Source organism: Myripristis murdjan, chromosome 15 (genome assembly GCF_902150065.1).
Source record: "Myripristis murdjan chromosome 15, fMyrMur1.1, whole genome shotgun sequence".
NCBI lineage: Eukaryota > Metazoa > Chordata > Actinopteri > Holocentriformes > Holocentridae > Myripristis > Myripristis murdjan.
In genome coordinates this window covers 21,042,608-21,066,359 of record NC_043994.1, presented here as the reverse complement: position 1 = coordinate 21,066,359, position 23,752 = coordinate 21,042,608, and the positions used below count along the sequence as shown (strand labels likewise).

The 23,752-nt window shown below is 39.5% G+C and overlaps 1 protein-coding gene across 1 annotated transcript; it reads left to right on the top strand.

Moving 5' to 3' along the window:
- The first annotated feature begins 2,417 nt into the window (after positions 1-2,417).
- On the top strand, positions 2,418-21,094 carry col9a1b (collagen, type IX, alpha 1b). Its single transcript, XM_030071116.1, has 36 exons — positions 2,418-2,475; positions 2,995-3,127; positions 3,634-4,030; positions 5,104-5,187; positions 6,016-6,036; positions 6,457-6,519; positions 6,625-6,660; positions 6,768-6,830; positions 8,113-8,166; positions 8,708-8,743; positions 9,129-9,152; positions 9,295-9,348; positions 10,624-10,677; positions 10,906-10,938; positions 11,037-11,093; positions 11,204-11,257; positions 12,828-12,881; positions 13,019-13,072; positions 13,208-13,261; positions 13,342-13,395; positions 13,540-13,593; positions 13,690-13,743; positions 13,924-13,977; positions 14,615-14,659; positions 14,776-14,829; positions 14,928-14,981; positions 15,088-15,141; positions 16,249-16,320; positions 16,600-16,635; positions 16,784-16,828; positions 16,944-16,976; positions 17,108-17,254; positions 18,226-18,280; positions 19,223-19,411; positions 19,825-19,902; positions 19,983-21,094. Exons 1-36 carry the CDS (start codon positions 2,418-2,420, stop codon positions 20,186-20,188), a joined length of 2,667 nt encoding a protein of 888 aa, XP_029926976.1. The 3' UTR covers positions 20,189-21,094.
- The last annotated feature ends 2,658 nt before the right edge of the window (positions 21,095-23,752 follow it).

The window sequence follows — 23,752 nt, the reverse complement described above, 5'->3', positions numbered from 1 at the left end:
ATAGCGCAAATGCATTTAGTCCCAAAAGATCCATAGGCTCTGAGACTTAAAAAACATTATAGCCTACTTGATATATGGTTAAATCTGAAAAGGCTTTATGCATTTTTAAATAATACTGCATGCAATTTTTCAGTGAATACATTTTGCATAATTGTTGGGTATCCTCAGTGGCACCACCAGCCAACTTGTGTGCAAGTAAAGAGCTACAAAGACGGTCTGATCCAAGAGAAGTGTAGTTTCCCATTGAATTGAATTGAATGCTTGTGGACTATTCGCTTGACTGATCAAAATGTTTTGCTGGAACAAACAGCGGCACTGTGTAAGAAGCAGTAATGCATGTTAATCCTTCACCTCAGCCTGGATCTACACGAGCCTTAGTTGATAATGAGTGAGGCATTATGGGTTCATATATGGTTCTGGCCCTTGTTCCTTAAAAACAATGAAAATGAAGTGAAAGGAACCCAAAATGTCCCAAATACCCCAAAGACATGACAACATGGTCCTCTTGTCTACATTCCTTAAAAGTATGTGCCATTTAATTTTAACATAGCCAAAGTGCTCGTTAAATTTCTTTAGTCCACATATAATATGATAGTGGGGGATGAATTTAGGGTTTGTAAATGAACTACATGCAATCCACATCTATCTGTTGCCCATGAAAACAATGAGAAGTCAAAGGCTGTAAAGTTCTATATCCAACCAATTTATCACCTGTGGGTCAAGTGAAAAATACCAGGATATAGGCTTTAAACCCTCACACTTGAGGGTTTAAGTGTGAAGATTTAATACAGGCTAGACTACTATTTCTTGTCTTGCACTCCCATTGTTGCACTGCTTAGCAATAAAATGTTTCTGAAGATCTTTATCTGTCTCTTTGTTGTATTTTTAGCTCAGTGGAATTATTATTATTGTACTGAGATGTTAAATGCAGCAAAATCCTAGCCTCTGTATTCCAGAATATACTTAAAAAAAAGAAGAAACAAAGGGATGAAAAATGCCATGTGGCTGTCTCTTGGCCTGACAGTGTAAATACATGTGTAATTGCCTCTTTTTAGTGCCTCTTGCTTTTAAGTTTGAACTGCGCTGAAAACAATGAATTCTGATTAGTGTGGGGCCATGGAGATCACAAAGCATGTGGGTTGCCAGGAGCGCCAGGCAAATAAAACTACCATGTGGCAACACTGTTTTTTTTTTTAATCACTTATTTATTCATTCATTTTTATTTATGATTTTCAGTCACAAATGTGGACGTGCAATTGTGATTTGGCTATTGTATGACTGAGGAGGCATGAATGTCCCATCAAAGTTGGATGGAGGGAAGTCCCTGTGGAATGTGAGGTTGACCCTGTTAAAACGGACGCACCCCCACAGCTGCACGACAACAGGCAAGACTATAAGAGACCCCTCACTATAAACTTAAGTGTCAGTCTTGCTGAGGGAGCAGCTACCTATAGAGGCTTGTCATCCACTGGAAGCCATTGTGAAGAAACAGCCAGCACAGGTGTTGCATCTCCAGATCAGCTGTTAAATGGATGGACTGGAAAGGTAACAGATTTACTCAATACTGATAATGTGTGTGAATAATGAGACATATAAATTGATACCAATTGTGAGTGACAGACAGTTTTAATTGTAAAAGCCAAACCTGTAGCCACAATGAAAAATGTTTGCTCATTCTTCAAGCATGTAAGGATTTATTTATTCATTTATTTATTTATTTATTTTTACATATCTGATTGCATTCCAGAAAAATCCTTCTGTACTCCCTGTGCTGCTGTTACATGATCCCACGATATCTTTGCACAGGGCTCCATTCACAGAGTAAGTAGCAGCTATACATGCATCCCTTATGTGTTGCTAATGTTATCCATATTTTATGACATGCCATTATTGTGGTCTTCTGTAGCTTAGTGGGTAGAGAACAGCACTAATATTGCTGGATTAGAGGTGGTTTCCCCACTGGGGCCATCCAGCATATCCACTGATGCTGCAGTAAGGCATTATGCACAAGTGTCCATTAAATGGTAATCTCTGAACAAAGAAGAATGATATGTGTAATGCTCTACTTTCATATAATATGATTACTTCCTGTGACATAAGCACATAGGCAGTAGGCTGCATGTATTATCACTCCTAACTTTGTGGTTTCCAGTAGTCTGTGTGGATCGTTTCTTCAAACTTCATGGGGAACTCAGACTTCTGTCCAGATGTGTGATCATGAGCCCATCTAGAGCTTGGGTGTGAAACAGGAAACTACAAACAATCAAAGATCGCCTAATATTTATTCTAGGCAGCAAGAGCAGCTTTTCAAACAGTGAGGGATTTTACCACACACACACACACACACACACTTGGACTGCTAATGAACTGTTTTGTATTTCCATGTTGCAGCGGTGAGATTTTCATCAGACGTTGGCATGCAGATTGAACAGTCCATGTGCCCTCAGATCAACGTTGGGGAAGATCGTTTCCCAGGTGGATTCAATACCACTGACACATTTCTGTGCACCTGTTTATTGCTCTTATACTCACAGCTTACATGTTCTCAAGGATCCTACATTATAGGGATATTATATTATTTAGATATCCCAATATCCAACTTTTAGTATGTTGCTGTATGTTGCTGCAGGAAAACCTACAGTAATCTCATAAGAGATTACTGTAGAGAGAGAAAAAAAAAAAAAAAAAACATAAAGTAGGCTATGATATGGCCATGAACTGACTGATGACCTCTGACACAATACAAGTCCATATATTATAGCAAAGTTACAGATTAGTAGTGCCAGAAGATATTTCTAAAGTGCTACAATCAGGTCTTTATAAATTCACTCTTAAGTACAACAGATGAATTGTAAACCCTTACAGTTATTATTAGGTGCTTTACAGGTTCTTTGCAGTTTTACAGGTACATCAGTCCAGGCACAGGTATTTTACTGTATTGTTGTATTGAACGATCTTCGTTATCTAATTTAGTATTTTTCCCTATGTCATCAGGATTTTACATTATGTCCCAGTTCCACATTGCTGAGCTGGCAAGAAGAGGGATTGTGAAAAAGGTTCCTGGGTCTTCTCCTCACTATACTGCTTATCAAATAGGCCCAGCGTTCAACTTCCGAATTAACACGAGGTAAGTGCTGGTGGTAAGGGCGTTGACTGGAAATGCACAAGTGAGCACTGACACCTGGTGGTTGATGTAGGCGGCCCGTTTACCCTGTCCATGGTCCTGAAAATTAAATCCAGGGCACATCTGTGGGACATCCGACTTTAATAAAAAAGCAAATTCATTGAGAAATTTTTGGAGGAACACTATACAATTACTCATTCAGCTACTCAGCAAACTATAAGTCTCTATGAGATAATAATATTAATATTATGATTTGTGTGTGTGTGTGTGTGTGTGTGTGTGAAATCATAGGAGATAACATTAAGTGCAATTAGATCACTATAAACTGAGTGTCACAGACCTATAGAAATATTATAAAGCATTTATTTATTTATTTATTTATTTATTCATTCATTCATTCATTCATTCATTCATTCATTCAGTTATGGGGGATACAAGTTGAGCCCTAAGCACAGCACAATACCAGAACTGAATTAGTGTCACAGTAACCACCTCCCTCTATGTTTCAGATCAGCTTATCCCCTTGGACTACCTGAGCAGTTTGCGTTTGTGGCAGTGCTGCGCATGAGTGGCAAAACCATAAAGAAAAACTGGAATATCTGGCAAATGCAGGATGTGAACGGCAACGAGCAGCTCGCCATCAGACTGAACGGGGAGTCTCAGTCTCTGGAGTTTTCCTTCACGGCGCTGGACAAAGGAAGGCACACTGTTGTTTTCTCCTCCCTGGCGTTCCTCTTCAACTCCCAGTGGCACAAAGTCCTGCTGGACGTCAGGAAACACTCGGTCACTCTTTTCGTGGACTGCATCATGATCGATTCACTAAATATAGCAGCTCGAGAGAAAGTCAGTCTGGACGGCTTTACGTTGATAGGAAAACTAAAGGAAACCCCAGTGATAGCAGTTCCGGTAAACTTATTATGTTTTGTTGCTTGGATTGCATTGTTTACATAATAACCCAACTGACACCAATAAACATAGCCATATTGACATCCTCCAGCCCAGCGGTTCCCAAAGTGGGGTTCCTGGACAATGAAGGGCCCCTGATCAGGTTCCAGCGGTCAAACGAAGAGTAACCCAGTTTAATGTCATGAGTTAGTTTAATTATTTATTAATAATTTATAAGGTTGTTACAGCCACCAAGGCCTCCTGGTTCGCCTATATAGCCCATTATACACCTATAGACATAAATGCCAACCAAAAACGCAAATGGGGTTCCTTAAAATCGTATCTACAGAAGACTATTTGGGAACACTTACTCCCACAAGCGTGTTAGGTCTGTCTGCTGTGTCCACTCAGACAATTCCTACAGATATGTGGTAATTGTCACAAGTCCAAGTGAGGAACAGGACCAGTGCACAGGCCACAGACTGTTGCAGACAGGCCACAGTATTACACTGTGGGGCCTAGAAGTATCCCCTTCTGAAATCTGGTGAACATATATGCCCCTGTAAATGTTGGCATAGATCAGTTACATAGTAGTCATATTTAAAGTAACCATATACTTCCATCAGGATATGGAAATATATGTCTTTCTCATATATGTTTACCATTGCTATATGTGTATGCATATATTAACAACAACAACATAATGTCCTCAAATGGGCATATGTGCACCTGCTCGACTTACACAGCAGCGGCTGGTGACTCAGAAACTATATTTGTAATATATGTTAGATGTTTAGTCCACACTTGAGAATGGGGCCTAGGCCTATACCATATATTTAAACCTCCTATATATACATGTAATTCATTTACTGGATGATTTCCAGAGATTCAGGTGATGTGAATCTCTGTGAATCAGCAATTACGCACGCTAACTACATTGAAATTAAATCACATTTACCAAAACGCACACCATTAGCTACTCCTGGTAGCCTAAAGTCTGACACTATTAATGCGATAAAGGTCTGCAGAGAGGAAATGTAGATGTGTTATTGTTGTTATTGTGTATTTTTTCTTAATTAATTTTTATGTTTTAGTTTGAACTACAATCAATGGTGATTCACTGTGACGTGACGCAAGCCCGGAGAGAAGCTTGCAATGGCCTCCCAGGCAGGATCTCGGTAAGTACGGCAATGTTCCCACTCTCAGCCTTAAACATATAGCCTGCTGCATAAGTAATTGTAACTGAGACAGCTTGACGGCATATGGGGTGGCATTACATCGTTAAAAATAAATAAAAAGTGAAAAAAAAAAAAAAAATCATTCATAAAATTAATGGGCGTCAATAGCCAGATTTGATATTGTCATTGCAATGCACAGCAAAGAAAATAAATATGTGGAGCCATATGTCGTTATAACTAGGCCTAGCACGAGACAAAATTCTCTCCCTCCCTTGTACATCAGGATGACCTGTGCGCGTCTTCGGTTGAACAAATCTAATAATGTCTTAGTGATTTCTGCAATTTTAAAAAAGATCTCGACCCAAGTAGGTTTTCGAGGATGAGGGGCTTTTGCGCACCTAAGATTCACTGTAATAATTTGGGTCACGACAGACCTCAAATGACCCGCTGCTGCTGACTATTGGTCGTGTCCTCCATGTAACCCCTCCCCGTGGTTTCTCTCTCTGGAAACCCTCCAATCCCTTCCTATAACCAAAGCTGGCATGAATATACATGAGCCCCTGATAGCTATGGTACCTCGGACGGTCTAGATAGTTGAAGCGGATTCAGTTGGGTTGTCTTGTCGGGGGCTGCGCTAACCCAACGAAGCCCAGAGAAAGGACTTTTCCCGGACCTTTCCTGCCAGCGGGGACATCATGGTTCAGCCCCCCGTCCTTCGAGGGCCACTTTTGGTGCTGTGCCTGCAGATTGTCCTTATTTGCTCCGCTCAAGTAAGACTTATTGTGTTTCTCTGTGTGTTTCACTCTCTGTGTTTGTCTCGCTCAATAGATCGACGAGGCAGAAATGCAGGTGAGTCCTCTCCTGATGCGCGTGGTTATATCTCTTTCGGGAGTGAAGTTTGCCCATTATTGTTTTATCCTGTAAGTTTGTTGAGAATCTGTCATGGAAATAAGCATAAGGTGCACGACTTTAGCCCGATGACATTTCACACTCCATGTTTTGTAAAGTGCTTGCCTATCTAATGTTTTTCAATTTCTGAAATGAGTCACTCCACTATCTCTGCATTTCAGTGTGTTCCAGAAATAGTTTGTGCTTCTATAACTAGACTGTCAGGCAGTGCACCTGTGCTCCCATTTATTTATTTTTTTTTTTTCAAACAGGGCTCTATCAGAGCAGCACAATAGGCACTGCATGAAAAGGCAAAAATGAGTGGGATCATTTTCAGCAATTTAAAGTGACACTGATATTATTTTGATCCTGCTTTTCCAGAGGAGCCAAGGAGCTGTTGGCCCTCCCGGACCTGCAGGTGTCCCAGGAATTGATGGCATCGCTGTAAGTTCTCTCAGTCCTGCATTATTCTCCATATCATGTGAAGATGACTTTGCCAATAGTTTATGATTTGTGATTTTTAAAGGCATTCAATCTGTTTCGTTTCAGGGGGAGAGGGGAGCAGAGGGCGAAGACGGGCCTCCTGTAACTATGAAATCTTTCTAAAAATTTTGAAATGATGTACTCAGTTGCTTTGGCTTGTGGGCTTTTCTTTATTTTATGACATTTGTATTTGGAACCTTTGTTTTTAGGGACCTGACGGAGATGCAGGTAAACCCGGCTCTTCAGGGTTGCCAGGAATACCTGGAGCTGATGTGAGTTTATTTTAGACCCAGTTTGTTTTTGTGTTTGGCTGCCTTGTTGTTCTTGTTGCGACTTAAGACAGCAAGGGGTGGAACCTCTTTGTCTGTTCCTCCCACTAAATAGGCTAACAGGCTCTTACTTATTAGTGTTCTGCAGTAGCCTATGAAATTCTGATTTGGCACAAGATCAGGGGACAATATACACAAAAACTTCAGGAATTCATTAAACAGGAGGAAGGAATCCAAATTTCCTTTGTAACAGGGTACTCATGTTGTTCAACCAAGGACTGAATGTAATTAGTTGCCCCCTTCAGAGGTTAAAGGAGGGTTAGGAAAACAAGCACACATAATCTTGGGGCAGAGTGATACTGAGCTGACAAAGAGCAACTATGAGAGATTTTTTTTAAGTTTAGACAGACAGAATATTGATTACATTGGTGATTAATGGTTTAGGTTAACACTCTTTCAAAATATGCTGTTAATTCTGTTTTCAGCCCTGTCAAACTGTTACCAGATCTGTTGCCTTTTTTTTTTGTCACAATTCTTTGCCTGAGTGCTTCTACCAGGATTTCTGAAACAATGCCAGTATTGTTGGTTGGCTGCTGTTGGTATCTCCTGTAGAGAATCCTCAAAATGGTGTGGAATGGTTTCTGTCAGTGTTCTTGTTTGAAATGAGCCAAAGGAATGTTGCCCTCCAGTCTGAGAGTTTTTTTCCCCTCTGCCCTGGTGCTGATCTTGCTGTGTGTCTGTTAAGCTGAATACTCTCTACTGGAAGGTCATGATGTGTTCAATATACTTTTTTTCTGTATGAAATGATAGGGTATTGCAGCATCGATTTTAAAGAATGATGTAAATGTGGTCCAACTTGGGATGTCAAAATTGTATCTAATTGCACTGAGTTTTAATATTGTTGCGACTGATGAACATGAAGCTGCACTGCAGTATTTATTGAAGCGTTTCAGAGGAGGGATTTAGTCAAGTCACTGGGCTCCTCCCACAGAAATATGGCTATGCAACACTGATGTAAGATATGATCATTCAATGGTGTTAGGATGTTGTAGCTGAGGTATGAAACAACAGTTTGAAATTCAGTACTATTTCTGAAAAATGGTTAGAGCAGTATCTAAAACAGATATGGTGTATTGCAGGAACATCATACATTCCCATGATTTTTCAGCCTCCAACACAAGGTCATAATACAGAGTTTGAAGAGCACTGCTCAGCCTCTTGTAGGAGAAGGTGCTCTAAGGTTTGTTATGCTGCATTAGTTAAGCCTGATCTCTCCTCTCTGCAGGGTGTGACTGGCCCTATTGGAGATGCTGGGCCCGACGGCCCTCCTGGACAGAAAGTGAGTGACTAATGAGCTTTTCCCTTCCCTGCTTCAGAGGCTCTTAGTGAAATGGTGCCAAACTGCTGTCCGGTCTTTTGGCATGGCAGTGAGAGTTGCAGTGTGTAAAGCAATTCCTCATGACAAATGAGACTTAATCCTGCAAGTGTTCTGTGTAATCTCCCTGGGGAATGAAGCCCCAACATTGGTGCTCATTAAGCTAAACATTGCTGGGTCAAGTGTTCCCAGGCTCAGTCATGGGATAAGCTGGAGGAATGTTAACTCAGTCTGCCTGAGATTTCAGACAGCTTTATTTTAACTGAGCATGGTATGTTCTTCAATGTACTAATTGAAATACCCCGATTTTGTATGGTCAATATGATGAAAGAATATGATCAATATGATGTGACGATGATATGACTGACATGGATTAATCAGAGGCATTATCATCATGTTTGCTATTGTGGTTGCTTTGAGAATAAGATTTTTTTTTTTTGTTTGTTTTTTTTTTGTGTCCGTTGTGTAATGATTAAAGATGTATGTATTTTTCTTTGCTCTGTAGGGTGAACCTGGAAAATCTGGACCTCGTGGATTAGCTGTGAGTTTCTTTTGCTCTCTGAACATGTAAAGCCAAGCACTGGATAAAACAAGGGCGATCAGAAAGCACCTCGTCTAACATGAAATTTTACTCCTTAGTCAAAGCTTTACATTTCAAACTCTTGTACTGTGAGCGTACAATGCAAAATGGCCAGTATTATTATTATTATTATTATTATTTTTACAAGCATGATGATTTATATTCATAAATGCATTTCACAAACACCAGGTGCGAAAATATTAACCTCAAATTAACGGTTGCTAATTGTAGCTAATTGTAAATCTGTGCACTTGAATTTGTCTAAGTAGTATTTTTAAGTATTTCTTGTCATGTGATCAGCAAATTTTATATCATGCTGAGTCACATTCTGTTTGTCTCACCTTAGGGTGTTGGACCAGACGGACCCCCAGTAAGTCCTTTATTTGTGTTACAAATGTGTTATAATACCATCAGTGACATACCTTATGTTCTTGTACTTTATTTTAGAAAATCGTAATGGTAGATGTGTACATTGAAACATAACAGTAATATCTAAATGTGACTTTGAACAGGGGCCACCTGGGCCTGGAGGACTTCCGGGTGAAGTGGGCAAAGTTGGGCCCCCTGTGAGTATTGAAACACAGGCACACTGTTACAGTGTATTATTATGGACTCACTACTAGGATATTGATTAGTTTTCCTACAGGAGCGACACAAACAATCTGCATGAGTATTGACATGGCAGAAAGCTGGCATGAGCCAATGAAGGAGTCAGCCATCCTCAGTAAAAAAAAAAAAAAAAAAAAAAAAAAAACAGTGGCGTAGCGGCCAGGTCAATTCCAAGTGAACAATGTGTTGGATGAAAGGAGTGCCACTATAATTTTATAGCAACAGTCTGAGGAGTTATCCTGTCTTGTGTTTTACTGAGGACGGCCAACTGGCTCAGCCCATTTCACTGGTAAACAAGAAATCTGTCTATGACAGTTTAGAAACATCTCCATAATTAGTTATAGTTTGACTGACAGAAAGATGATGTAATTGTACTGTAATGCCTGTGTCTGTTGAATGAATTCACGGTACCCATTGAACTGAAAATGAAACCTCTCACGCATGCACACACACGTTCACACTCCCTCTATTCACTATGTACTCACTCAAAAAATTTTAAACCCCTCAAATCAAAAAGATATTTCCTTCGATGTTTGAGTTGATTTTTTTTTTTTTTCTGGGGGATGGAGATTCAGAGTATTCCTTATTGCACACTACCCAGAATTTATCCTGACTAGTTAAGGGCTTTTCATATATTTTTTTTCTTTTAAAAATTTTACTTGTTTTGCCCAATATTTGTGTACAGTGGTGTCCATAACCATGATTATGGAGCACAGTATGTAGGGCAATTATGGTTGCGTTCTTAATGTTTCCATGTAAATATAAATGACCACATTCCTGTAACTACATATGAAAAGGCAGAATTCCACAGTAAAATTAGACAAGTAAAAAGTGCAAATGAAATGAAACATCACGGTACTGAATCTCTGTAAATGGTTTCCATAAATGGTTTCTGCTTGGGCTATACATAGAGATGGATATTTTACAGTGAAGTTCTCATTATAAGCTAGTACTGAATTTATGTTTTTTAAGCTAATTTCAATACTCTGAACATTGTTAGTTGATATTATACCACAGTGTAGTACACACACTGTAATAGAGAAAACATCCACACCACCCAGTGAGATGCAGCGATGCTTGACAGAGCATCTAGAGGGAATACTGCTCCAGTGTCATTTCGTTAAAAGGGTTATTTGTTGATAATATTCAGTAACCAGCAGTGGTGGAGAGAGAGAGAGCAATCATTTTGTTTGTGTATTTTTTTTTTACACATTTTACGTCTCTTACTACAGGGCGCCATGGGTGTTAGAGGACCTCAGGGACCTCGTGGACCAGCAGGGCCCAGAGTAAGTAGCACCGATTTACTGGAGGTCTCACAAGGAAAAGATCTGAGATTATCACTTAGTTGCTTAATATCTCACAAGGGAATGATACTGGTATGAGAAATCACACCCAATTAGTGATGTTGCCACTGCACTTCCTATCCTGTCTCTTATGATTTACTAGCTTATATTTTCCAGCGTGTCAGCTGCACTTTGAATAAGCTGTCTGTCACATTTTCCTTTCAATTTTAGGGTGCAGCTGGAATGATGGGCTCTGCTGAGCTGGTGAGGCTTTGTTATTGGAAATCAATGACTCTGGATTTTTTTTTTTTAAATGACGTGAGATATTATTTTCTAAGTTTTGCCTCTGCACTCTTCTCTAGTGCCCAAACTCTTGTCCACCTGGGACCCCTGGTCATCCTGGCCTCCCTGGTATGAAGGTGAGTAGGATGCAAAATAATTGTGTCAGCGACATTTTGTCCTTAGTGTTTAATTGGTGCTCCCTCTACTCCCTCCACTCTGACCACACATTTATCCTTTATGTTTCCAGGGTCATAAAGGTGTAAAAGGAGAAGCAGGGGAGCCTGGGAAACAAGGACACAAGGTAAGATTGATTGAATTTGGGGAAAAATCTTTGCTTTGAATCCCATGGAATTTCCCTTCACATCTATCACTCATGCCACAACACTGTACATCAGGGAAATTATGCACGACTTAAAAGTGAATAAGGGATTCCTGGTGCCTCTGAGACAAGTATCATTTGTGCTGCTGTATTTCAAGAGGAACTGACATGTGCCTGTGTGTAATGCCTCTGACTCCTTGTAATGCATGGAATATGATTTATTTGAAATGACGTTCAAATACAACTACACTTTCCCTGTAATGTGTCCATGCACCATATAAATGGAAATGAGTCTGGGCCTATCTCCCGCTTATCACCTCCTGCCATAATGTGATTTACCGTCAGTCTGCGCTCTGTTCCTGGGAACGATTTTCTCCTTAAAAGAAATTTTTCCTTTGAGGGGCGTTTTGCATGTTTTCCATTCACAGATGTAAAGATGTTTCTGTACATCCGGAGTACGCTTGTAATGAGGCACTAACCAAACGTGTTGTGGGTAATGAAATTTGTGTTATTCGGTAGTGTTGAAGAAAATTTGAAAATATAAAACTCGCAAGTATGTTTTAAAGGTAATGTATAGTGAAACATGGTGGTAAAAGGACAACTATGCTGACTCAGATGCATAAACTGAGCATTATGGCCAATGTACGCTATTCTACATAAAGTCAGAAACATTCAGTGGTGACAGGGTATTTTTAAGCCTTTATTTTCCAGAAAACTCCAATCTATTAACTATAACAATGATAGGATACCATAATAAGATATTTTCCACTGGCCATTCACTCACTAAGAACCCTAAAAGCATTAATACAGGCACAAACTTTTTATCTGCTATTGGATTTTCATCACCCATGTTATCCTCCCTACCTTGGAGAAAGAGAGATTGCCTTCATTAGAGGAATCTGAAATCCAAAATGTTTGATGATTTATTAAAAAAAAAAAAAAAGAAAGAAATCAAACAGAATTAGCACTGTGATGGAAATCCCTCTTGTTGCTGTTTACACAGCGATGTAAACAAAAGCTGACCTGTTTTATTATGCTCATTTCTATTGTATTATTTGTTCTGTATTGTTTTATTATATTTATTGTTTACTTGCCTTACCATCAGAATCAAATAAACACATAATTAAAAAGAGGAAATTGATTTTTGGATGATGGAAAACATTTGCGCAGCCTTAGATGTGGCCCAGAATGCCCTCATCAGTCTACCACACACTCCCACAGATATGCAATATAAAACTTCCAGTGCATAGCAGTAATAATAATAGTAAATAGTAAATTTAATGAAATTTGTAGTGAATTGCGCTTCTTTTGCCCTCTTGCAATTGATTTCAAAATGAGTGACTGAACACAATAAGCACACAGATAATTACATTCTTATGAAAGCACCTCCAGAGGAAAGGCACCAATGGGATGCCACTTGCTTTGTGTATTAGCATATGAATGCATTTTTTTTTTTTAACAAATCTGTCTGTTAAAACTTTCTTGCTCTTTGTTGTATTGCCTGTTTTGCCTTCATGCTGCTTTGCTGCTCGTTTCTCTTTCACGTCCCCAGGGTGAGGAAGGAGAACAAGGAAGTCCAGGGGAAGTCGGATCCCAAGGGCCAAGGGTGAGATCCTCTTGCTGATATACCTTTGTTTTCAGATAATCTTAGAGCCTTCCAGTTACAGTTTGTGCTTTACTGTGGCATTTTTTCCACTCTCTGGTCAGTGAAGGTTCAAGCTATTGATCTGTCTCTTATTCCAGGGTCCACAGGGAATTCGTGGAGCCACTGGGATGATGGGTCCTAAGGGGGAGATGGTAAGTGTTTCTGGGATTTTTTTGCTGACAGTAGTCTTCATGTCTGTCAGTTTTGTTGTTACTTTGTAAGCAGATACTCTATAGTGGTCTGTAAACTTGCTTATCCTTTGAACACACAGTATTGTTTTCTTGTAGGGACCCCGAGGCCATGATGGAGACCCAGGTCCCCAGGGTGTTGCAGGAGCCACTGTGAGTTTGTTACATAATGTAAATAGTTGACTTTTTTAATAATTGCAATTTGAAACATTGACAGTTCCTTGCTTTTTCAGGGAGATCAAGGCCAGAGAGGCGTGATGGGCGAGGCTGGGCCTAAAGGTGAAATGGTTAGTATCACAAACACACATACAAAGTACATGATTGATACAGTGTCATTTTTGGAAGAAGAGGAAAACAGATATTGATCTGCCACAGTGTCAGTGTACAGTTTTAACAAATGGACTAAATTCTTCATTGTTTTGTTGTTGAAGGGTCCTCAAGGGCCAAGAGGAATCACAGGTCTTCCAGGTCCCAAGGGAGAGGCTGTAAGTGTCCTGTCAATAATAAATGATTTAAAATTTATATGCATTGCATCTTCCATGAATTCATTAGATGTTGTTTTTTTTTTTTTCTATACCTAGGGTTTGCCAGGTGTGGATGGTCGTGAGGGTATTCCTGGTATGCCAGGAGCAAAGGTAGAGCATCCATTCTCATTACTAATTCAAAACAAAACAACTACTCTGTGATCTCTTTGACTGTTTTGAAGCATTTTTTATTACAGTCTGGCATATATTTTTCTATCAAGGATCATTCACTTGTCTAGTACGAGCAATATTGTCTATATTTCATCACTGTCTGTGTCTCTTTCCCTGCAGGGTGATGTTGGGAAAGCAGGAGCTCCTGGAGAAGTTGGGCTTCAGGGACTTCCTGTAAGTTTGACCTTTGACCACAAACATTCAAGAGTGACTCTGATTGGATGCACCTGAGTAAACCTCTCACATGCAGTTTGAAATTTACTATCACTTCATGTGTCAGAGTACCGGGCTCCTGTCATGAGATAATTTCGCAGCATGCATTTTCTATGATGAGTTGACTTGTTTTTCATCATTCCGTGTTATTATACACATCATGCTATTATGTAAGACATTCATTACTGACTTTTTTTCTACCAGAAATGAGAGAGCAGTTTTCCAGCTCCCTGATTTGTGATTAGCTTAATGAAAAGCACCATTCAGAATCAGTCAGCAAAGATGAACAGGCTGAATGTGGCAGTTTTGAGAATGACTTTCTAAGCATTAGAGTCGTTACCTGATCTAAATCAAATTAAGCTCATTTGGGTCAGAGGCTGAAAAAAAAAATCATTTTTATCAACCAATTCAGTCTTTTTGTGCTACAGTGTGGCATTAGACTGTATTCTGACATCATTAATTATACGTTCTTACAAGGAGTTGTATATCCTCTAAGATGTTTTTGCACATTGTTGCTTGACTTTGAGATGATGTGTGAGGATATTTGTCATGCTGTTTATTGTAGTGCCTCTTCATTACGTTTTCTCTGTTTTCATAGGGGTTGCCCGGTGCGCCTGGACCAAAAGGCTTGAGCGGCCCTAAGGTTGTTTTCTCTATCAGTGATTAAATATTAATTGCTGATTTTTGCCTTGTATTTTCTTTTTTATCAACTGTCACAGTTAATTGTCAAAATCTGAAATCTGTCTTTCCTCTGTGTAGGGAGATGCTGGTCAAGCAGGCCTCCTTGGAACAATGGGCTCTGCTGGCAAACCAGTAAGCATGAGCCACACATGTGGAGCTACTATCATTCACAGCGTGTCGCCTCTGCTGTGTCTAATGTGTCATTGTGTCATTTCACTGTCACACCACAGGGAGAGCGCGGGGAGCAGGGAGAAGTAGGACCTCCTGGGCCAGTTGGCCTGTCTGTAAGTATCATCCGTGTTTCAGTTTCATTGTCTTAATTCTATTTGTTGGTTCATTTAAAAAATAAGACTCTTTTCCTCTTTTGCCATTTCCACATCCATCATCCAGGGAGACATGGGAGAACAAGGCCCTTTAGGTCCAAGAGGAAAGCCAGGAGCGAGGGTAAGATGTTGGCTTTGTGTACAGCACAACAAAATTAATTAGTAATAAGTAATAACAATGTATGCTGTGATAATATGTTGTTATTAATATTATGTTGCGTTAAAAGTGACATGTATTCTAGATACATAATGACACTTAAATCATTTTTAGTATAGCTATGTGTAAGTATAGCTAATTATAACAGTGATAGTGGAGGTAGTGGAGGCTATGAAAGTAAAATGGGAATACCATTACAGTATGCCACCAGCAGTAATAGGGATAGAACCTACTGTATTGTATATATAAGATATATAGATTGTATATATGAAGATACTGAACTTATAATTTACAACACATTTCAGATTTTGTTAATTTTACTTTTTTTTATATTTTGTATGCAGTTATGTACAAAAAAACCTCTATTCTGAGTTTCAATGGATTCAGAAGCCTGCAATATATTCTATTTTCCATGTAGCAGTAAAACCGTTAGTGTGTGTAAATAATACATCCAACAATCATTAGCAGTGATGTCTAGAGAATACATAAAGAAGCATAATGCCACCAAACAGTAATTAGAAGAACATGAAAAGGAGGGCAGCTGAAAGCAGGGAAGCCTCTCAGCGCGTAGACTTGGCCGTTGTTACACTGGAATTTCCCAGAGAATAGGCCTGGACGGGATCTCACATGAGGGCTATTTTCACAGTAAGGGGAGACGTCAGACTAGTAAGCAGCAGGCTGAAAGAACCCTCTGTTCCCCTGGCATTCCTCAGACAGACGCTCAGTGATCAAAGGTGTGCTTGAGGAAGGGCATACACAAACATACCCAGGGAAATATGTAGCTGTGTTAAAAGTTAATTATGTGCTCGCTGTGTGGGCACATTGCTGAACACAACATATCTTATGACTTTGTTTGATTTATTAACTATCACCACAGAAAATCAGTTCATAATAATCTTGTAGTTTTCCTTGTAGTAATGGTCATGAAATGTCAATAATAAAGAGGTAAAATGCGTTTTTTTATTGCAAAACACCCATGATGAAGCTTATGTTGGGCCCCAGCATCTATTTTATGCCAACTCTGCCTAAAGGTGTCCTCACAGACATGATGATATTCCTGTTTTGTTGTAGGGTCCCAAAGGTGACCTTGGACTCCCTGGTCTTCCCGGTCCTCCCGGTCTGCCTGGGGTGAAAGGAGAGAGGGTAAGAAAAGCCCGCTGAAACCCACTTATATAAATCTGTTATGATGAGGTACTGGATTGTAATAATTCAACACTCTTATCTTGTACACCAAGACAAAAACAAATGGCTGGCAATAACAAACAGCTTCTGAGCTCCCTCTAGTGTGGTAACTTAATATATTCTGCCGTCCTCTAGGAGGCTATAACGCGCAATATTCTATAATTAATGAGAAACATTATAAATGATACCGACTATTACATTCATTTCAATTTAAAATATGCTTGTTTTTTAATGTTTCAGGGAGAGTCTGGAGAACCAGGACCCAAAGGAGAGCCGGTACAAATTTCAAATGACCACTCTTTCTGCAAAGAGCAATACAATAATGAGAAACAATCAGTGACAATTAATTGTTTAGCTTTACAGATTTGCTATACTAAGTGGGCCACTTTGCATAAATCATTTACTGACTCATTTATTTTCATAGGGAATGCCAGGTGCTGAGGGAAACCCTGGAGACAAAGGGGATGTTGTAAGTTGTTATGCAAGTGCATACACCATTCTTGTCAGACAACCATTCAATATTTCTGTCCACAATAGCAACTCACCATGCTCCCCATGTTTGTGTTTTGTCAATTGTCTCATAGGGTGAAGGAGGAGAGCTTGGACCTAAAGGAGCAGTGAGTTCAAACAGATTTATACTTCCCTGCAATCTCAGTACTACCTTTAGGGTGAAACTATTGAGAAGGTATTTTTATTGTTTTGCAGCTGTGTAATGTTTCTCTGATGTGGTACCTGCTTTTCTGGCAAGGTTGGCAATCCCGGTGAGCCTGGAAACAGAGGACCTGAAGGAGCTCGAGGCCAGCCTGGCATTGAAGGACCTGCTGGCTCACCCGGACCACGTGGCATGCAAGGAAACAGGGGTGCGCCCGGCGTCCGTGGGTCCCAGGGTCCAGCAGTAAGTCTTGGAGAACACACTTTTATATCTGAAGAGTCAGTGTCAAGATGCTGAAGTGTCCTTAAGCAAGACAGTGAAGTTTAAATATGCTAAAGGTACACAAAAGGTGGGTACAAAAGTCTTCACATTGTTCAAAGTCAGCGCTAAGCCATGTGGTAAGACAGTTTGCTTGGCTAATCACGGCTTATGTCACTGGTTTTGCACCTCATCCATCAACGTCTTCAGTAAATCAGGGTCTGAATCCTTTCCAGCTCGAGGACTACTGTTCTGTAGCTGGCCCTGACCCTGACCTCTGATCCCCTTCTGCAGGGGAATCAATAAAATCCCAACACAAATTCTATAAATGGGGCAGCCAGACAGAGGTTTTGTATCCGCCAAAAAACGATCGAGCCAATGTATTCTCCATGGGGCTGATACACTGACAGACAACGGAAAGAACAGAGGGCTGTCCGTCAGTTTCCAGATGACTGGTCCACATTTTGACGTACATCAAAAGTTGGATCCATCAGAACTTTATTCAGACCGCGGTGCATGCAAGCATCCGTTGAATGTGCAGTAGCCAATTTGCCCGCCTATATGTCCTTGCTTTTTCCACAACGTCAGCCTCTATTTTTGCATTCCAGTCACACACAAAACAGATTCTATGTGACATTCATCTGTTTCATCTGTTTCTGTCTGGTTGCCCCCTCTCTCATTGCTGTCGGGTGAAAACCTTGTATCCCCAAAATGTCAACTTCTCAAGAACTAAGAAAAAGCAGCCATGTTTAGCTTGACTACCATGCATTTTTGAGGTTATGCATAGGAGTTTAAAAGGATTTTATAATCCTACAGACACTAAAATCCATCCTTCAAATGAAGTAAAAACATGGAAATCACCAATTGGAGTTAGGAGGTTTTCACATGATAAAAGTACTATGGAATCTTGATGCAAATGTCACAAAAAACTATTATGCAATCTTTTTTTTCCACAGGGCAAGGAACCAAGTGATCAACACATCAAACAAGTTTGCATGCGAGTCATGCAAGGTAGGGACTAATAATATTTTGACCCCATTTGTCATTTCCTTGACTTTTGTCATTTCCTTGACCTCATTTCGTGACTTTAATCTTCCCCAGATTGCCTCATTACAAAACCACACAAACAGTCACCCCACTGCTGTCCTATTGCTCTGGGCATTTACAGGATACTCTGAGGTTCAAAAGGAAGGTCTCATAACCAAAGCATGAAATATACCTCAACCTTTGTTTATTTGATGGATGAAAGACCCGAGATTTCTTTTCTGAGCCTTAGAAATGTTTCACTGAAGTCACAACCTCTGTTCCCTTCATTCTTTGCTCTTACTTCTTCACAACTCATCTCCTAACTCATGACTTTTTTATACCCAGTGTGCTGAAAAATTAATTTCACCTCCAGCAGACCTGCACTTCTCTGCTCCAAGCAAAGAGTCTGCCTGGATAAGAAATCTTAAAAAAGAGCAGTCAAGCAGCTGCTGCATGAATTTTCATCAGGAAGCTGAAAACTTGAATCTTAAGTGCAAAATACCATGCAGGAAAGAGCCACAAGAGATTAATATTAGATCCTTTATGCCATGGATATAAATTTTCTGTCACTTATTGCTTAAAATAAGGAGTATTATTACCTTTCTGCTCAATTTACCAAGGTTTTATTGAAAAAGGTTGGAAAACACAAAAGCTCAAGAGGATATCATGACCAGATATTCACCTTGCTCTGCTTCACACCGAATTGAACTACTGGAACTGCTGGACCATCTACTCTGTGAAAGTTGCCAAGGGGTTTCAGAAATATGAGCCCTCTATGCTGATGTGGTTTTGAATGAAATATAATTAAGTCTTGAAAAATCCCTTGATAGCATTTAATTGCAGTTTTTAGATGGGATTAATGTATTGTTGCCAGTTTTGCATGTGATGGGTCTTGTTCATAATTTCCTTTCCTTTGTGCTAAAACAGAGCAGCTGGCTCAGTTAGCTGCCAGTCTAAGGAGACCAGAGTCTGGCGTAGCTGGTCTACCTGGCAAACCTGGACCTCCAGGTCCCCCAGGGCCTCCAGGAGACAATGGCTTCCCTGGGCAGGCAGGTACAAGAGGTCTTCCAGGACTCAAAGGGCCACCAGGACTTATGGGAATCAAAGGACCTAAAGGTAAGAAATGTCTTGTCAAAAGTCAGTCCTTTTAAAAGGAGATGCTGCTTAGATTGGATAGGGTGATGTGCAGTACAGGAGGTAGAGATAAAATAAAAGTGGTGACAGTGTTTGATTGTTGTTCATCAGCTTCCTGGTATAATGTGTTTGAGCGTGACCTTGTTCACACTTTCATCTCAGCTGATGTGATCAGAAAAGTGCACCTAAGTACATGTGTGAATTCATCTTGGAGACACATTGTGATCTGTTGACTCAAACCACCTTTGAAAGTTTTCAAAAAAGCACCGGGCCACTTAAAGTTTGTAGTGTGAGCACTAATGCATGCTGATGCATCTCAGACAACATCAAAAGATCACCTTCTTGGAAGGCCAGAGTGGACTGTTGGCATGAAATTCAAATTTGTTGTGTTGCAGGTGAAATGGGTGACAGAGGATCTAGAGGTCGCACTGTGCGAGGGCCTAAGGGTCAGCCAGGACCTCCCGGCCTGCCTGGTGAGTAACACCTGCCTTATTAAAGCTGCTCTTGTTCAGTCTGATGGGATTATGTCCTAATAAGGGTTTTGTGATCATAGGTGAGCCAGGGAAACCTGGTTACGGTCAGGATGGACGGGACGGCGAAAGGGGACCCCCTGGCGTTCCTGGACAGCCTGGTGTGCCTGGGCCTCCAGGTTCAGCTGGACCCAATGGCTATTGTGACCCGTCAGCCTGCAACCTCCAGGCAGGAGCTGCCCACCAGTCTCTGAAGGACTCAAATCTGAAGGGGCCTGCAGGGAATTGAGAGCCACTCTGGCAAAGACAGAGAGACTGTTGGATATCTCCCTTCCCCAGAGCACACAACGTTTTTCACAGTTTCTTCTCAGGGGCTGTAGCTTCTGGTGCCTTCAATCCATTAACCTCTAGACTTGTGAGAATGTTTTGCGCTAGTCACGTCTCTGTCAGAGGGAATCTGCCTCTTCAGATTGCAAAACACAACACAATATTTTTATGTGCTGCAAAATCCATCTTGTTCTGTTGTGTAACTGTTTTTATACTGAAGGATGTTCTGTTATTTTGAGAGATGTGTCTTCACATTCTTGAAAAGATATGAAATGACCGGAGATGTTTGTTTATCCCGCTCTCCTTGTACACCTGCCCACATTTCCTTTTCTCCCTCTTCATTTTACACTTTTTACTTCAATAAAGGCTCCTCCAGTTTTTCAAAAGAAGTCACAATAATAGCCCAAAGCAAATCAGGATCAGGATTTCGTTCAGCTAAAATGGTTTTTCAATTATTTTGTGCTGTATGTGCTACTGTGTACCAAAGATAAACCTGCTGAAACCTGCTTTTTCATATATTTCTACACATCTTTCTTTTTTTCTCTCTTTTTGGTTCTGCCATCCAAAGTAAAAAGGAGCGAGGATAACATTGACATCAATTTACACTGACTTCAGTGTACACTGTAAATCTCTGTAAATTGTTTTAAGTGTGGTTAATTATATTTCCTACAAAACAACTTAATGAATGTGAGATTTTGTGTCATTGTACAATGGGAACATACTCTGGTTAAGCAAATGAAGCAATGTATTTAAGAAGAATCATCACATCCAAGAGTAATTTATCAACCATGGTAGTATACTTTCTAGATGATAATAGAATTTGTGACAAACAAAAGAGTTCTCAGTTGTTTTTCTACAGGATGTTCATCAAAATAAAGCCAAAATATCAAAGTTGATTAAAAAAAAGTTTGATTTCAAATTAAGTTTCCTTTGTAGCTTTGCATTTTTATTAATTTTCTTTATTACATTTTAAAACCAAAGACAACTGAAAGGCAAATAATCGCAGCTGTTGTCCTGGCAGAACAAGGTGACAGAAATGATTAAATTACAAACTTAACACAATCTTAATATTCAAAACAAAATGTCACAAAATGCATACGCGTTGAAAGTTACAGCAATTGGCCATGCATAGAAATGTGCCATTAAATAAACATTTAATGTTCTTCAAAGAATTGTAACTGTTGGTGGTGAGAATATCAGAGAACGCGAGACATAAAGCACTGAATAACATTTATTGCACAGGTGTAAGGCAGGCGCCATTAATCAGCATGTCAATAAAATACGCTGTAAAGAAAATGTTGCAAAATATAACCCCTGATACCTGGTAACCACATCGTATACGATGTGAGGTTATATATAACCTCAAATCAGATCATGCTCCACCAGAGGGACAGCTTTAATTTCATCCTCTATGTCAACAGTTCAGGAGGCCAATTGGTTTTGATGCCATAAAATCAAGACCACACTACATCAATCTCAGAAATGAGACTTCAATTATTTTTGCAGTGACTCTCATTATAGGTATATGTTTTCAACATCATGTAGACGTGGTAACCCAAGACTGAGGTAGATATTTAACAAAATAAACCCTTTTCAGACACACACATACACATACACACACACACACACACACAGAAAAAAAAAGAAACAGAAATGCATTAGCTGCAAAGGAATTGGAAGTGGAAAAAGGAAAAGTTACAGTCACACATGATTTGAGGGATGATGTTGAGAGGCTGATGCATAGCACTCCTCATCACAAGCTTATTTAGAGGGAACATTGAGCACAGATTAGATTATATCTGACAGCAGGATGTACATTAGTTACTGTAAAAAGATCAAGAACAAAGCAGGAGGGGAATACATCTACAAAACCATCTTTTTTTTTTTTTTTTTACATAAACTTGCAGACAAAAAGTTTGTTTTTTGAGTTGGTTGGCCTTGGTCAGAATATTTATTATTACTTGACATTTAAACAGTATCAGTGGATGCAGGAAGCTGCAATGTGGCTCCATCCGTGCACAGTTTGAATGCTTAGTATAATTTGCTTCCACATGTGCCAACTTGGGGTGATAAAAATGCAATGTGACAAAATTGCATTTAAAGTGAGCTGTGACATCAGCAGCCTTTTTATGTCCTCCCTGGTTTTCATACACAGTAATGTTTTTGCAAAACTGAGCTCACAAAGTAGTATACTAATATCAATTCAAGTTCAATTTACGGGACGAGTTGCCCCCATCTGTCCAAAAGAGCAAAAGCGAAAGTCAGATTACACTGTTTTGCTGATGTTGTCTCATTTCAATTTGGTTAAGGACGGTGCTGTTGCTTGAGAATGGGACCCATTAAGATGAATATGAAAATTAATGTGAAGAAAGGACAGAAACCAGTGGAAAGAGAAGATTTCATGAAGCTGACAACCCAAAGAAAAATTATATTTCATCCAAGTTGGAGGAAATAAATTACAAAATGTCCAGCAGGGGGCTCTTACTACTCACAAATGAAATCAGTGGTAGACAGTACATTTAATAACCCGCTCTCATGCTGATAGAAATTTCACAAGATAAAACCAAGCTGGCATGCTAAGAAAAATAATAAAAAATAAAAATGAAACTTCCAAGAAAGATGTGAGTTATAAATTACATATATAAGAGAAAGATGATGGCTTTCAGTGATGTGAGGCATACACTAGGAAGAAAAAAAAGATGTGTCAACCAGATCTTAAAGGATGAAATATAGATTAGATTCTTAACGTCACAAAATTTCAGATACACCCACATACCTTCTCAAACATTAATCACAGCAGAACAGTTAAAAGTAATGCTATCTTTCTGAAAATTAAAGCCTTATGTCAAACCCCCTTTAAACAGCTCTCTAAGTGAAAGCTGTTGGAAGGTAGAAGCTAACCACCCAAATCTTTATTAAATATTCACTTCAGGCACTGTATAAACTCATTTATTGTTCACCAGTATTAGATTAGGTTACTTGTTGAAGGAAAAAAATTGGTTATTTCCCTCAACTCTCACTGTGGAGAACTCATTTAAATATAGACAAAGTTTGAATGCTGGTCCTTACTTTCTCAAAGTAGATCTATGAATTTGAGTGTGTTATACAAATGCTCATCTGACAAAATCTCAATTCAGTGCATTTGTAGATAAATTCTGCTACTGCAAGCTGTGTCATATAAGCTGATTAAATGTCTTTTACCTCAAAACCTGAAGCCTGTGAGTCTAAAACTAACTCTCAATGTAGAAGAGCAAATAAATAATTAAAAGTCCAGTCTTAAGACACCCCAAAACTCATGTATATAGTAACACACAGTACTGGTCAATGCTATCAGAGCAGCATGTAGACAATGAAACTGTTAAACAAACAGGAAAGTTCAAGTACCTCTGTGAGCACATTTTTCTTTTCTTTTCATCCAAAAAAAAGAAAGAGAGAAATAAAAAGGTTGTAGTGTAGTATTCAGATTTCCTTGTGTGGCTGAAAATCAAAAATATACAAATAAACCAGAGGAGGAATCATCATACAC

Excerpts from the sequence above, each read along its gene's own strand:
- col9a1b (XM_030071116.1), top strand. The coding sequence starts at position 2,418 with ATGCAGATTGAACAGTCCATGTGCCCTCAGATCAACGTTGGGGAAGAT. Across the intron at positions 8,744-9,128 it reads CTGGACCTCGTGGATTAGCT|GGTGTTGGACCAGACGGACC; the intron begins GTGAGTTTCTTT and ends GTCTCACCTTAG. Across the intron at positions 14,830-14,927 it reads TGGGCTCTGCTGGCAAACCA|GGAGAGCGCGGGGAGCAGGG; the intron begins GTAAGCATGAGC and ends GTCACACCACAG.